The sequence below is a fragment of the Poecilia latipinna genome, unplaced genomic scaffold (assembly GCF_001443285.1).
Source record: "Poecilia latipinna isolate Pla-1442-1.1 unplaced genomic scaffold, P_latipinna-1.0 Scaffold539, whole genome shotgun sequence".
In the NCBI taxonomy this organism is placed as follows: Eukaryota; Metazoa; Chordata; class Actinopteri; order Cyprinodontiformes; family Poeciliidae; genus Poecilia; species Poecilia latipinna.
The window spans coordinates 22,549-36,365 of record NW_015113155.1 but is presented as its reverse complement, the minus strand read 5'-3'; the positions used below and the strand labels follow the sequence as shown (position 1 = coordinate 36,365).

General features: G+C 38.8%; 1 protein-coding gene across 1 annotated transcript in view; it reads left to right on the top strand.

Annotated features, from left to right (window-relative positions):
- The window catches only part of LOC106952780 (nectin-3-like protein), a 69,640-nt gene that overhangs the window by 34,681 nt on the left and 21,142 nt on the right, over window positions 1-13,817 (top strand). The window contains exons 2-3 of the mRNA XM_015041116.1: window positions 3,258-3,608; window positions 10,532-10,835. Of these exons, the coding sequence (XP_014896602.1) occupies window positions 3,258-3,608; window positions 10,532-10,835 (655 nt within the window). The remainder of the gene's footprint in view (window positions 1-3,257; window positions 3,609-10,531; window positions 10,836-13,817) is intronic.

The window sequence follows — 13,817 nt, the reverse complement described above, 5'->3', positions numbered from 1 at the left end:
TTGAGAACCATTTAAGACTTTTTTAAAACCTGCAAGGTTTTTTTTTTTGGCTTTTAGTTTTTTCCTTTTTTTTTTTTTTTTTTTTTTTTTTACTACAAACTTCAGTCTGATTTCACCTCCTACACATCCGGCTGCTATTCAAGCTGACACTGGCCAAAAGGTAGCGTGCACTCCGGTTTACAGTCCATCACACGGTTGACGTAAAACAGATAGACAACACCTTAGGATCACAGTAATTGACCTGACTGTGTGTGATTTTGTGTATGTGTGTCTTTTGACCGTGGGAGGAAAACCTACACATCCACAAGGAGAAAATGCTGCTCACAGAAAAGAACCAGCCATCAGGCCAAAAACCAAAATGCATTTTCAGTGCAGTCCTTGGACACAAGCCTGTTGCAATGAATCAATTAATCACATGATAAATTAAAATGGGATCGTTAATGTCCATTTTGATGATTAGTTGTTTTTTTTTTTAAGTTTACAGTGATTTCATATTCCATTTTATTTATGGCTTCTCTTGTGCGAAGTTTTTATTTCAGTTTTTTTTATTATTTTTGGTTTATGTGTTTTTTTGGATATGTAAAGTATATTCCATGTCCATTGTTTAATATTCTTTACAAAATGAAAGTTTATTAGTCTTTGAGATGGCAAACTTGTATAATTATGCCATCGTCAATATATTACTTCTCAAAACAAATATATTATCGTTTATCACATTAATTACTGGGACAGTTTATCGTCCAGCAGAATTTGTTGTCGTCACAGGTCTGGTTGGGCATGAAAGTCATGATCATCATTTTACTTTGAATGTATTTGCAGTTAAATGTTTAAAACTGGAACTCAGGTCAGTCTGCAAGACCTACAGAGTGAGAAACCCTCACTTCACTCAAATGAACACATCACAGTCCAAAAATGTAAACCAAGAACTAATTACTATCACTTAAAACAGAAAACAATTATTTCTACTGTTGCTGCTAAAATACTATCTACATGTTGATTGCAACAGCTATTGTTCTTAAACGTTTCATAATACCACGTTTTCAGGTTTGCTGTTTTATATCATAGAAAATAAACCAAAACAAAAGCATTCTGATGAATTTGATGGACACAGTTTGGTTATTCGGGGATGCATGGTGGTTCAGTTAATACCACTGTTTCCACAGTAGAGAGAAAATTGGAAATTTAACATCAGTGATTGGCCAAAAAAACCGCAATCGGTGCACTTCCACTTGGTACACTTTGGTACTAGTAACAGTTCATTACTTCTCTGGAACCGCATTCATTGTCACATTCTCCATTTGTTTCTCTTTACAGGACTAACATGGTTTTTAATGTTCAAAGCCTGTTTTATGTGTCTCAAAACAAGACAACAAAAGCTATGGGGTGGGCCCAGAGTCAAATTAGTGGGCTCATAAAAAAGCAGGAATAAAGTTAATCTATTGCTTCCCTTGTTTCATCTCCGTCCAGAAAATCGTACCTGCTAGTTAATAAGGTTCTCTGACAATTAGGAAGACGAGCAGTCTGAGTACCCCGTGGTGAAAGTGTGCAGCTTCAGAGGCAGAGCAGAACCCACAGTCACGCACAAGAAATCTGCTTCGTCTTACATTAGGAAACAAAGCCACGCATTAAACACAGAAGTTACTTCTACCGAGGGAAGGCAAATCAAACAAAAAATCCTTGGCATGCATTATTTATATGAGGGTAATCTAGTGTGTCTTTCTTTGTAGCTTTAGCATAGATGATCTCTCCAGAAATGCTGAAAGTTAACTTGTTTTTGTAGAATGCAGCTGCTGTGAATTTTAACTTGATGTGAAAGTCATACAGTATTAGGAACCCTGGATTTCAGCGATGAGGAAAACACAATAAAACACGGAATTTTACAGATATACAGTGGTACTTTGGCCGCTGCAGCTCCTGTACCACCCATTACCTAGTTACGCAGACTCGGCTTGTGCATCTGTTTGGCTCTCCCTTCGACACAGACAGAATGAACCAGTCACCCATGGTGGAAACTCTCTGAACTCTGACGTCTTCCCCAAAAAATAAATTCATACCTCGTAGCTTAACGCAAGCTTCAGGGCCACTAAGTTTTATAAATGAGAGAAAATGTTTCTGAACGTTTTGTCAGCATGTGGTCGATTGGAGGCACAAGGATACAATGACTACTCAGAGACACACAGGGGAAGCTAGCTAGCTGCAACACCTCAGTCCAGTTGATGGCGATAACATAAGAAGATCGTAAGCTGCCAATAAACTCAATAGAAGAAGTAGCTAGCTATGGGCAGTCATGTTTGCTAACTCTTGAACATGCAAATAGAGTTGACGGTACTTATTGCTCTGTGCCTCAAATCAGATATTCCTTTGAGGAAAAAAGGCAAACAAACTTCCATCAGTTTTGGCAAAGCAGTGAAAACGGGGAATAAATGGGAGCTACATAAGTATTTTGGTGTTGAGTTCAACTCCAAGACATTTTTAAAAGGCATATTTTCTTTATTAAAAAAATGAGATTCACGCCAGCCCTGTTTAGTCCGCTTTAATCGAACTCTGGTGTGTTTGCCTAGAAAGTTGGGTCAGCTTAGGAAGGTGTGAATCAAACCAATCAGTTGACCAAAAATGCGAAGTCTGGTCCGCCTACAAACCGAGGTCTCGGTCCGGTTGAAGTGAACTCTGGTGCAATTTGAATGCGTATGTGGATGCAAGAGGACCAAAGACTGCATTGAAAGCAGGAAGCGAACTACAGCGCAGGGCATTCTGGGTCAACAGAGCCTGAGTCTAGCAATACAGGCAGAAAAGGTTTATAGCCTTTTGCCAAGGAAAAAAGCGAAATCCTACAACTGCTAAAAGAAATGATGGGGAAACAGTTTAACGTCTTTTAAACATGTCTGTTGATTTGTTCTTTTTCTTTTTTTTCATTCACACCATAACTACATACTTTTTGGGATAATAAATATGAATAAAAATGGAATTCAGCAAAATTTTAATGGAAAAAATTGAATTTGAGAACAAAATAAAACTGAAGTAGGAAAATAATAAAATGTAGTTATTAGGGCCCAACACACATCTCACTATGCAATGTTGAGTTCATCATTAAATAGGGAAGCATGCTTCTTGGCAAAGCAACTTTTTTTTGGATGTTGTTCCTCTCCTTGACATCTATTTTCCCACTTAATTAACAAACCGTGACAGACAATTTTCCTGTTTAATTTCTGCTGCGACAATAACATTGGAACTTCCTTTTTTGTGTCTTTTTAATTCAGTAGGTGTAAGCAGTAACCAGGTGGTCGTCCCTGACAAAGTGAACGCGGTGCTGGGAAAGAACATCACGCTTGGCTGCAGGATCCTGGTGGAGCCCAACCTGAGTCTGACGCAGATCTCCTGGGAACGCCGTCTTCCGTCGGGTACCATCACCTTGGCAGTGTTTAACCCCGAGTACGGAACCTCGTACGGCCAAGAATACGGCAAACGCATCTCGTTTGTTTCCCCGTCCATACGGGACGCCACTATCATCATCGAAGGAGTTGTTTTTTCTGATATCGGGTCATACACCTGCAAAGTGGCGACTTTTCCTCTGGGCAACACGCAAGCGTCGACCTTTGTTAACGTTTCAGGTAATGTAGAATCCTACTGTCGGCTAATACATCTGGGTTATTTTATTTTTAATATAAAAAATTTACAGAGCAGTTCACAGCACAGTAGTTTGTTGTGGTAGAACAAAGCTTGACAGACCGCTAAGCGTTTTCTCTGGAGAAATGAACCGCTGCCTCCTTAGAAAGATGCCAGTTGTTCTTAAGAATCTGCAGCTGAGAGAAGCACCTCTTGTCTGACCTCAAATGTCTCAAATTTGAATCATTCAAAAACTTATGTCACTGCTGCCTGAAAACACTATTTTAAATGTTTTGGTGTGTCTGACCTGCTGCCCTTAGAACAGAATGAAGGAACTTCAGACTGAATCTGAATCAGACACAGCAACAAGTTAATTGCAGGGTGTGATACAAAATGAGTCTCATAACATTCAGTTACATTTTACCAACTTGGATGAAAATGAGATTTGGGAAGGGGAAAAAAAAACATTTGCTCTATTCTGACTTTTAGTTTTCTTCTTTAAACATTTTTAGCATCCACTTGTGATCTGAATTGTTGATTTTCAACTGAAACAATGATGAGAAGTGATGAGAAGGTGCACAGCTTAAAAATAAGCTGTGCAACTTCTAAAGATAGTTTTCATCTTAAAATCATTTTGTCACTTTTAAAATGAGCAAAACTATGTTTTGCAGTGACTAAAAAAAGTAGTTTCAGGCTGTTTGTTTTTGTTCTTGAAGAAAACTTGGCTTTAATGTATATGACAAGGTAACAAAGCTCTGATCAGTTCACTTTGTGCTTTTAATTTTACTAAATACTTTCTCCCCTTTGTTGGAAATAACAAATTCATAACCATATAAACATATAGTCATTTGGAGTATGAATGTATTTGAACTGAATGACCACATTTCCCAAGAATCCTATTGTTGAACTCCTGCTAATTAAATGTTAAACTGCAGTGTCCTCATATTTCTGTGTGGAATACTCATTCTTTAATCTTCTTTTTTTTCTCGACACTCAGCATATGCTTTAAGCTCTAAATGTGACTCTGTGTCGAGAGTAGGAGATTGCGCTATTGGCTGCAGCTTCTTGTCCTCCTCCAGAGACAGGAGGAGACTCTGATGTTTAATGAGCGGCACATTAAGTATTGCTGCAACAGCCGCAGTGTCTGAAACCTCGTGGAGTTCAATTACACCTTGCTGTCTTCTCTGAGCAGATTCTCAGGCTGTTTTATTTATTTTTTTGTGCTCATAGGGAAAATGTACACACATACCCAAACACATACCTTCTTTACAATTCAGATGTAATTAGGGTGTGATTACAGAGGAAGTATGTGTCCTTTTCAGTCTGATATGCAGCGTGTGGGAATTAGGTTACCCCACTGGGTAATTTTCTCAGACGTTGGAACATCACAGTTTGAAGAGTTAAACGCAGTCAGTTTATATTCCCAAGCGCCCTTTTTATGTCCTTCGTGTTTGTTTTGACGTGTATGTTTAAAATTCCTCTTTTCATTATAATGAAGCTCATAATTCCTCTGCAGCTGTGTGATACAGCAGCAGCAGTGCCTTGCAAGATTATTTGTACCTCGCTTTTCAGAATTTCTGGCAAATGAAAATCTGAATTGTATGATGTGCATGTATTCACTCTTTGATAGCTTAAATAAAACCTGATTCAATCAGTTCAGAAGTCACTTAAAGTGAAACTGTTTGGGGCTGTGTGATGTAAACCCGTACCGTTTTAAATAGCTGCTCAGTTCACCTCAGGAGGCCAGCACTGAGATGGGGTCAGGCAAAAAATAATGCAGAACTAAACCAATTTAGACGAAAACGTCAAAATTCACACAGAAACATAAAGGTAGAACCCCAAGTAACCTATTTAGACAGTCTATCAACAAAAGATAGGTTGATTCGGGGTTAATTACACTTTAAATAGTAAGCAGAGAGCAGCACTTCTGTGTTTTTAGCTGTAGTGTAAATCAAGTTGGAAGATGGATGGAGCTAAACACAGAGAAGAAAACCTGTTAGATGCTGCAAAAGACTCACAAAGTGGGATATAGTTTCACATTCCAGTGTGACAACAACTCCAAACACGGCTGGAGCTACAGTGGAATGGTTTAGATCAAGGCATATTCATATATTAGAACAGCCTAGAAAGTCCAGGCCTAAATCCAATGTCGGATCTCTGACAAGAAACAAAGGTTGCTATAAAAATATCAATTCATCAATGTATCGCAATCCATTTTTTTCCAATTCAGTATGGATTCGGGTAAACTGATTGCATCCCACTAGTCAGAGGGTTCACAACATGGTTAGCAACGAGATCCGTGTGCTGTTTTATAGTAAATCATTCCCCTTTGTACATTTCCCACACTTTCTGTTTGTTGGACAAGGATGGGAATTACACGGCAGCAATGTTAATTAGCTAGCTGAGCAGCTAGCACCTTTTCTTAGACACCAGGAACCCATCGGATACCTGTCAGTGCGGCCACCAAATACTCAAAAGTGAAGTCGTCTTCTTCTTGAGTTTACTGGCGGTTGGCAGAGAGGTGTGCAGTTCCACCACCTGTTGGTGAGGTGTGTGGGTCAGAACTGCAGTTCGTTCAAATATGCTTTAAAATGATGGTTCGTAAATGATGTGAACTATCTCACTTTCTACAATTTTTCACGTTTACATACACTCTATGTCAACTTTAATACCATACTGTCATGTTTTAATTTGACACAAGCGTTACTGTGCTACTGTTTTACTTTCAGATATTTTACTTCTCCAAAATGCTGACGTATGCACCTTTAAAGTAATGAATACAACCACGATGGTTTACACAGGCAGGAAAAACAAAAAAATACTGTTATTCATTTGTCTTCCAGTGAACTGGTTGTATGCTACTTTCTACTAAATCAACACTGAAGTATTTAAAGCAACATTGAAGGGACATCTAATTTAACTATGATCCAAACACAAATGCATTCCATAAATTTCTGACTTTAATGAGTAAAAACATTGAAAATCATGTATTAATTTCATAAAAGTGTAATAAATTCTTCCCACATCTTATTTTCATTAGCTGCATCTTCGTGCCCACTACCACTAATTCAGATAAGTCAAATGAATTGCAACTTTTTGAATCTACTAAAAAAAGAAATAAAGAACGAAGGAAACCTCCTAAATACGACCATGAACATAGAAAAGGACTGTTTTTAAAGCCCTTGACCTCTAACGTACCCTTCGATACTTGATTTATGCCATGTGTGTTGTATTTACTTCCTTTTCTACCCATTGCTTTTATATTTTCCCCTACTGCGATTCCGTGTTTGATTCCTGTTTATATTTTGAGGATCATGAAAAGCACACGGCTGCATTTTCATTCCTTTCAAATTAACTACAGTAACAACATGGAACAGCCAAGCCCGTGAGTAATGGACGAAAGTCACGGCACGTATTGTAATGTCTAACAGGTGCAGTGGATATTGGCTTTATTTCAGAAGTCACACTCTCCATCCAAAACATCTCCAATATGAGCAATGTCACGAGAGAGAAACACAAATATTTACCCATACATTAGCTCTTCTGGCTTGGGTTTTCTTTTCTCCTCTAGTCGACAACAGGAAAGGACAAAAATATTTAGGCAACGATTTAGTCGGCGAAACCCCTCTCGTGTAAGCAGAAGGAAGGAAAATATTACCCTAAGTGAATAAGCTACAATGACCCCTTTGTTTTTAACTACTGGTAGGTCAATGGAAATCTACTGAGCAGTTCAGTTACTTGAAAACAAAACAAGGATGCAATTAGGTTTAGAAAGTGGATTTTACAGATAAGGAAACTACCGCTGCGTTTTTGCAAGGAACCTATTTTCGTCCTACAGCGCTCTCTCCTTTGCCCTCTTCATGATTGGACTCTTTACTCAGTCTTTAAATGGAGGTTTTAAGTCGGCTCAAAATGAGCTAAGTGTCGTATAATTTGCTTGCAATAAAGTACTTTCAGATCTGCCTTAACAGAATTCTGGATTTTCCCCGAGTCAAAATGTCGCATGCAAAACGTTGCTGCTTTGTTATAGCATCGTAAGTTGTTTTTTGTTTGTTTGTTTGCTTTTTCTTACATAACATAAATACTTTTCTACCGTTTTGCTTCTTTTTCACGCATCCTTTTTTGTTAAAAGTGCACTTTCCCACTGGGTTCAGATGTTGTGTGTGAATCGAAAAGAGTCGTAGGCATATTGCTGAAGGGAAATTATTGGCCTTTTCCCACCCAACACTTTTCCACTCATCCAGAGGGTTCTCTTCGCCACTCCCCAAAATGAACACGTCCGTCTAATTTGGTTATTCTGATGTTTCAGCTGGCCGGCCTGCCAGCATAGAGCAGCTACTGTTTTAAAGGTCAGAGGGCTGCAAGGAGGGGCAGAGAGAAGTGAGTGAAGAATGTGAGGGCGGAGCCAGGAGGTCAGCGTCCCCGCCCCTTCTAAAGGGGTACATGAGGTGGATGCTTATTTTTGGAAAAGAAGGAAAACGGGGTAACAGTTGTATTTTTTCTTGTTCGGAATTTGCTGCTGCACCTCCTTGTTGGCTAATGATAAGGAGCAAGATGGGAGATTTTTAATCCAACAGCTTGTAGGATTTAGCAGGCAGCGAAAGAGGAGGCGGTGTGCTGCAACACGATGCAGACAAAATAAACCAGAGCACACTGTAACCTGCTTTTAACCGGGCCTGTTGTTTATTCAGTTCCCCTCCAGTAAACGTTTTCTTCTCTTGTCTCCTTTTTGTCCTTAACTCTACGACTGTCAGCGCTGACAGTGTGTGGTATGTTGTTTTATTTTTCTTCTCATTCTTTCTGTCCAGAGCATGGTTGAGACGAGTTCGCTCTTTGCACAAAAGGAAGCGCGGTTGCATAATTCTGGTCACGTTCCTCCTACATAGACCTGCTTGTCGAGTCATTCTCAGAGAAATGGTGTAACATCGTCCCAGCGCAGAAACTGTCAGACGGAGGGCGACTATTGTGTTATATGTAGTCGAAAATAAACAGCAAAGAGCAGAGCCCCTATGCAATCTTTAAAAAATATGAAGTCGGAATTTAATAGCTCCCTATACAGTCCAACTGATTAAGTTAGAATATTATTGGTAAGCCTTTTGATTTCAGGAGTTTATCACTGAGTGAAACACTTTAAGTTGTTCCTTTAATGCCAAATGTGTCGTTTTTGATGCGAATATTTCTCTAACAAAGTACTTTCCTTAAAAAAATTCACTACAATAAAGTAAACATTTTGTGTTTTTAGTTATAACGACTAAATCAACACAAAAGCCTGATAAATTAATTGTGGTACAAACAAATTTAGAAAACAAGCCCAGGAGTACAAAATGGTTTCTTTTCTATAATGAAACACTTTCAATGTTTAATTTTAAAAATAATCAGAATTTTTATTAACTAATTATTTAAGTTACCAGGTTTTAAAGGGTTATTTATACACAGATGGAGTAGGGATATGGACAATAAATCAATAGCAATATAATTCACAAAAGACAAATGATCAATACCAATAGATAATATGCCTGATAGAATATTCAATATGTAGACTATCAATGTAGGCAGAGGAAAAGCTTTAGCTGCTCTACGTTGAACTGACTTGACCTTTGGTTACTGAGCAACAACTTGCTGAGTAACTTGCGTAGAAGCTGTTTCAGGTTTCTCCACCAGGCCTCATGACTGCTTAAAATAAAAGAAAAAACAGGAAAGTTCATGCCACCAGTTTTTAAATATCTTGAATATTTCTGATGTTTAAAACAAACAAATCTAATCTGTAACTATTAATATCGACCGATATGAAATGCTTATATCATAATCATAATACTTTTTTCAAACATCCCTAAAGTGGATGTTTGAAAGCCTTTATTTCTGTTAATTATTTTTGATTTTTCACTTACAGCAAATAAAAAAAAACATGACATTTGAAATCCCACCAATAGAAAGACTCTTTCTAAAAACAGAAATGTGGGCTTAATGAAAGGTATCTCTACAGGATTTTATTTTAGAAAGGTACTTTTAATCTGACAAATGAGACTCATTGGAGCGTGTATTCTAATTTACTGAATATGACGGTAAGCATAAGTAAGGAAAAATAAAATAATGCATCAAATATTGCTATTTACTTGATAGTATAGTTTTTAAAATTAATGAGCATTGGAATTTTGAGCTGGGAAGAATGTGGAATATTGACCTGAGAGCCTCAGGTTTTTTCTCTCCTTTAAATCTTATGGAAACCTCTGACAGTTGTGGACTTCACTGAAACCAGCTAGTTATGTGTTTCAGCTGTAGATCACAATAAAAAAGAAACAGTACACAGTAGTAAGTTTACACTTTTTTTTCACCAAAGTCCTAATTGGCAGCATTCCCTCTTTTCCCATGTCTCAGCCTTATGATCAATATATTTTGAAGGGCAGGTTTGCTTACAGAGACTTCATAATCCATTTTATTTGCTTTTGATTTGTTTATTTATTTCAGACATTTAAAATGTCTTCCCGTTCCAGAATTAAATGTTCTTTATAGATTAGTTTATTGATCTTCGAGAGTGTGTACTTGCCATTTTTGTGCTGTTAATTAACAATGCTCTCAAAACGATAATATTATCGTTTAACGCTGTCATTTCTGGGATAATTTATGGCCCAGCAAAATTTATTGTGACAGGTCTACTTCTTGCTGCGAGTGCTCCCAACTGCACCACTGTTCAGTCCACAATGAGAAACTCTCCACCTTAATGTAGATGGCTGTGTAGAACTGTTTGTCAATTTTTAATGTGCGCACTCTGGGTGAAAGACGGAAATCAATGTTTTCTCTTTTAGCAGTTAAGTACACTAAGGTGACCGGACATTACTAATTCATACATGAACACGAAAAGATCACTAATAATTGTTTCATCATCTATTCAGTTTTTGTTGTTGTTGTTGTTTTCTCCTCCTATAAACAGTGGAGCCCAAGGTGTACGTGTCTGCAGGCCCCGCGCCTCTTCTTGACGGCGGGGACGAGGCGCTGGTGGCTACCTGCATCGCGGAGCGCGGGCGGCCCGCCGCTGAGGTGTTCTGGGAGGCCGAGCTGTACGGGCGATCTGAGAAGCAAACTCAGGAGGAAGTCAACGGCACCACCACGGTGCGCGTCAACTACATGTGGAAGCCCCAGAGCTACGCCCAGGGAAAGATGCTCACCTGCGTGGTGCGCCACCCAACGCTGCAGACAGAGTTCCGCATAGGCTACAAGCTAAATGTGCAGTGTAAGTGCTGAATTAAGACAACACACATAGTTCTATCTGAGAAAAATCATGATAATTTTCTTTTGATACAGTTGAAATCAGAAATTTAGATACACTGAATAAAAAGACATTTTTTTCTCACAGTCTTTTATTGTATTATCTTAGTGAGAATTACTAAAATGACTTCTATTTGCTACATTGCACAAAACTTGGCAAGAAGATTTTTTTGATATCTGTTTGTAACTTTCCTTAAATTCAAAAGTAGAGTTAAATACAATTAACACAGTCAATGCTCCATTTGATATATAAAACTTTATTAGATATGGCCTTGACTTTATTTGAAATATAATGGACACAGAGGACAAAAATGAAAGGAGAAAGCAAAGTGAGACAGGTGGGGAAAAGGTTTAAAGGAGATGGGAGTACAGGAGAGGAAGAAGCATAGAGAGAACACAAGTCGACACCCTAGAAGTCTGCCTCCACGCCTGCAGAAAGAGAGAAAACCAGAACCACAAACAACATATATGTAACAATAGTTATAACATTACTGAAAATCACACAGTACAAGTTAGTACGAGGTGTTTTTAGTGGCAACTGCCTCCCAACATTCATTGTATCTGAAAAACATCTGAATCTAAATGTTTAGAAACATTTGTCAGTCGAGCGCTCTGACTCTGTGTTTTTCGAAATGGGAAATACTTTCAGTACAGTTGAATTTCTCCATTTGTTTTGTCTTGAGGAAAAAAATATCAGGGTCTTTTTTCATTCAGCTGACTGGTAGTGGAGAGCAACATGTGGGGGAGGGGCAGCATTGTGTTTCGCTAAGCTGCATTCACCCCAAAAAAGTTTCAGTTGCTCGGGGACGTTCTCCGCCGTCTCATCAGAAGAACTTCAAGCTATAAGATAATGTTTGTAAATGTACAAGTTAAGTTTTAAAACTGTTTAAAATCTTAATGCCAGGAAAGGTTTAATGCCTCCCTGCAACAATAGTTACAACAATCCCCTTTATTTTTGTAAGAAAGCAATAGTGTCAACTAAAAGTAAACTGAAAGCATCAGCTAAAGTATGGATTTGAAGGAAGTAATTTCGATGAAATTAAAGTCAGAATTGCAAAGGTGCCCCATGCTTCCTTAACAAGCAGACTGTTAGTCTGTTTGTTCTGTGTGAGTGGAGACTAATGAAGGTGTTTTATGAAATATTGATCAAGCCTTTAGAGCAACACAAGTAGCAAGAGGCTGCCGGGCGCAGCGGATGGAGACACACGGAAACCAAGGTTAATGCAGGAAGAAAGAGGCTCTCTAGTTCAATAAATCATGTCAAGTGCAGAGGCAAGAGGTTTTAAGTGCAAAAGAAGCACAATTTTGAACTGTGTGGAATAGGTTCAGTGGACGCAGCAAGTAGTGACACCTTCGCCTGGAATGCAAACAGTTCCTTCATCTGCCCTCTAGAGAAATCAAAAGGAAAAATTAGATATCTGTGTCACTATTTGCCATGTTTTATTACAGTGGCGTGCGTTGCGCTTCAGTTATTTCTTCCCAGTGACGGTGCAGGTCTGGGTTATTATGTGGCAGGCTGGATCTGCTGACTGACTCTGCTGTTTTCTAACTTTCCATCAACGAACGCTCATTTGTTTGCTCTCCCAGCTTGATTTAACCGGCAGATGCTGTGGCCTGTTACCATCCTGTGATTACAATACATGCTTTGTTCCTTCTGGAAAAGCTCATTTGTCACCTGGCTGCTTGAATTTTAGAGACTAACTGTGAAGCTTTAGTCTTCTATCGCTGGAAGAATGATTTGATTAAGTACAAGACATGATTCAATTCTGTTCAACTCAAATGTACTTTATTTATACCAAAGGGAAATGTAATTGTCATGACTCATATCTTCCAAGTATCTCTAAAGGGTTCTTGCAGATGAAGATTCTGTGGGCAGGAAGAATCTCCAGTAGCAGTCTTGCTCATAGTCTGATGACATCTCTGATTGAAGACTGTTGCTCCTGACTTTTATGACATGTTAGCAGCTCAATTTCCGAACAGCAGAGATGATATTCCACGGCAACATATGTTTAATGACACCATTAATTTACACCTCCTTTGGTTATGACACTCCTATTTATATCTGTAGGTGTTGTCATATCAGCCCTTATTGGTCCGCTTTAATCAACTCCAGTTCATTTGCCTAGAAAGTCTGGTTTATTTGAGAAGGTGTGAATGTGTCATCAAGGTCTGATGTGGATCAAATACAGACCTTGGTCTCTGTTCGGTTAAAAAGAACTGTGGCGTAATTTGAATGTTTATGTGAACACCAAGATCACCAGAGACTGCTCCAAAAGCAGCAAGTGTAGCATAGCACAGGACATTCCGTTAAATTCAACCAAAACAAACGGGTGAGTCCAGCGTTAGCAGGAGAAATTATTTGTGGTTTTTTGCCAAAACCAAATGAGACATCCTACAACTGTTAAAATCTGATGCCACTCCATTTGTTCACATTTCGCGAAGAACCAAGTTGCACTCAGCGCTTCAGAGGTTTTTGTGTCGTTTTCCTCAGTGGTTCTTGGTGCAGCGCCACCACAGGCGAGGCAAACCTTTGCGATTTCTCAAAGGTTTTGGCTCATTTGACTCAGTGCAGTTTGAAAGCGAACTGCAGCAGATGAAAATGTAAAATAAGTTGTAATTTTGGTCCCCAATCGAACCAAGACTACCAGGCTGTCAGGAGTGAAAACACCGTCTGTCTATCCGTCTGGCTAGAAAGCTGGGCAGAGAGACCTTGGAGTCCATATGATCCTCACCCATTGTGATCGAGGGAAGACATGGTTTGAACTTCCTCCTTCTCTTTCTGCTCTTTGGTCTGCATCCATGAAGCCTCCTGTTGAGCCTCTCTGGGATTTGGGGTCATAGTTCAGATGTTAATTGAACTTTGAAATTCAAGCAAGCTGCTTTGAGTTGTAAAAGCAATGAATTGTTGCCACGGTCAAGAAGAAATATCATTAATGAAACATTAATGGATA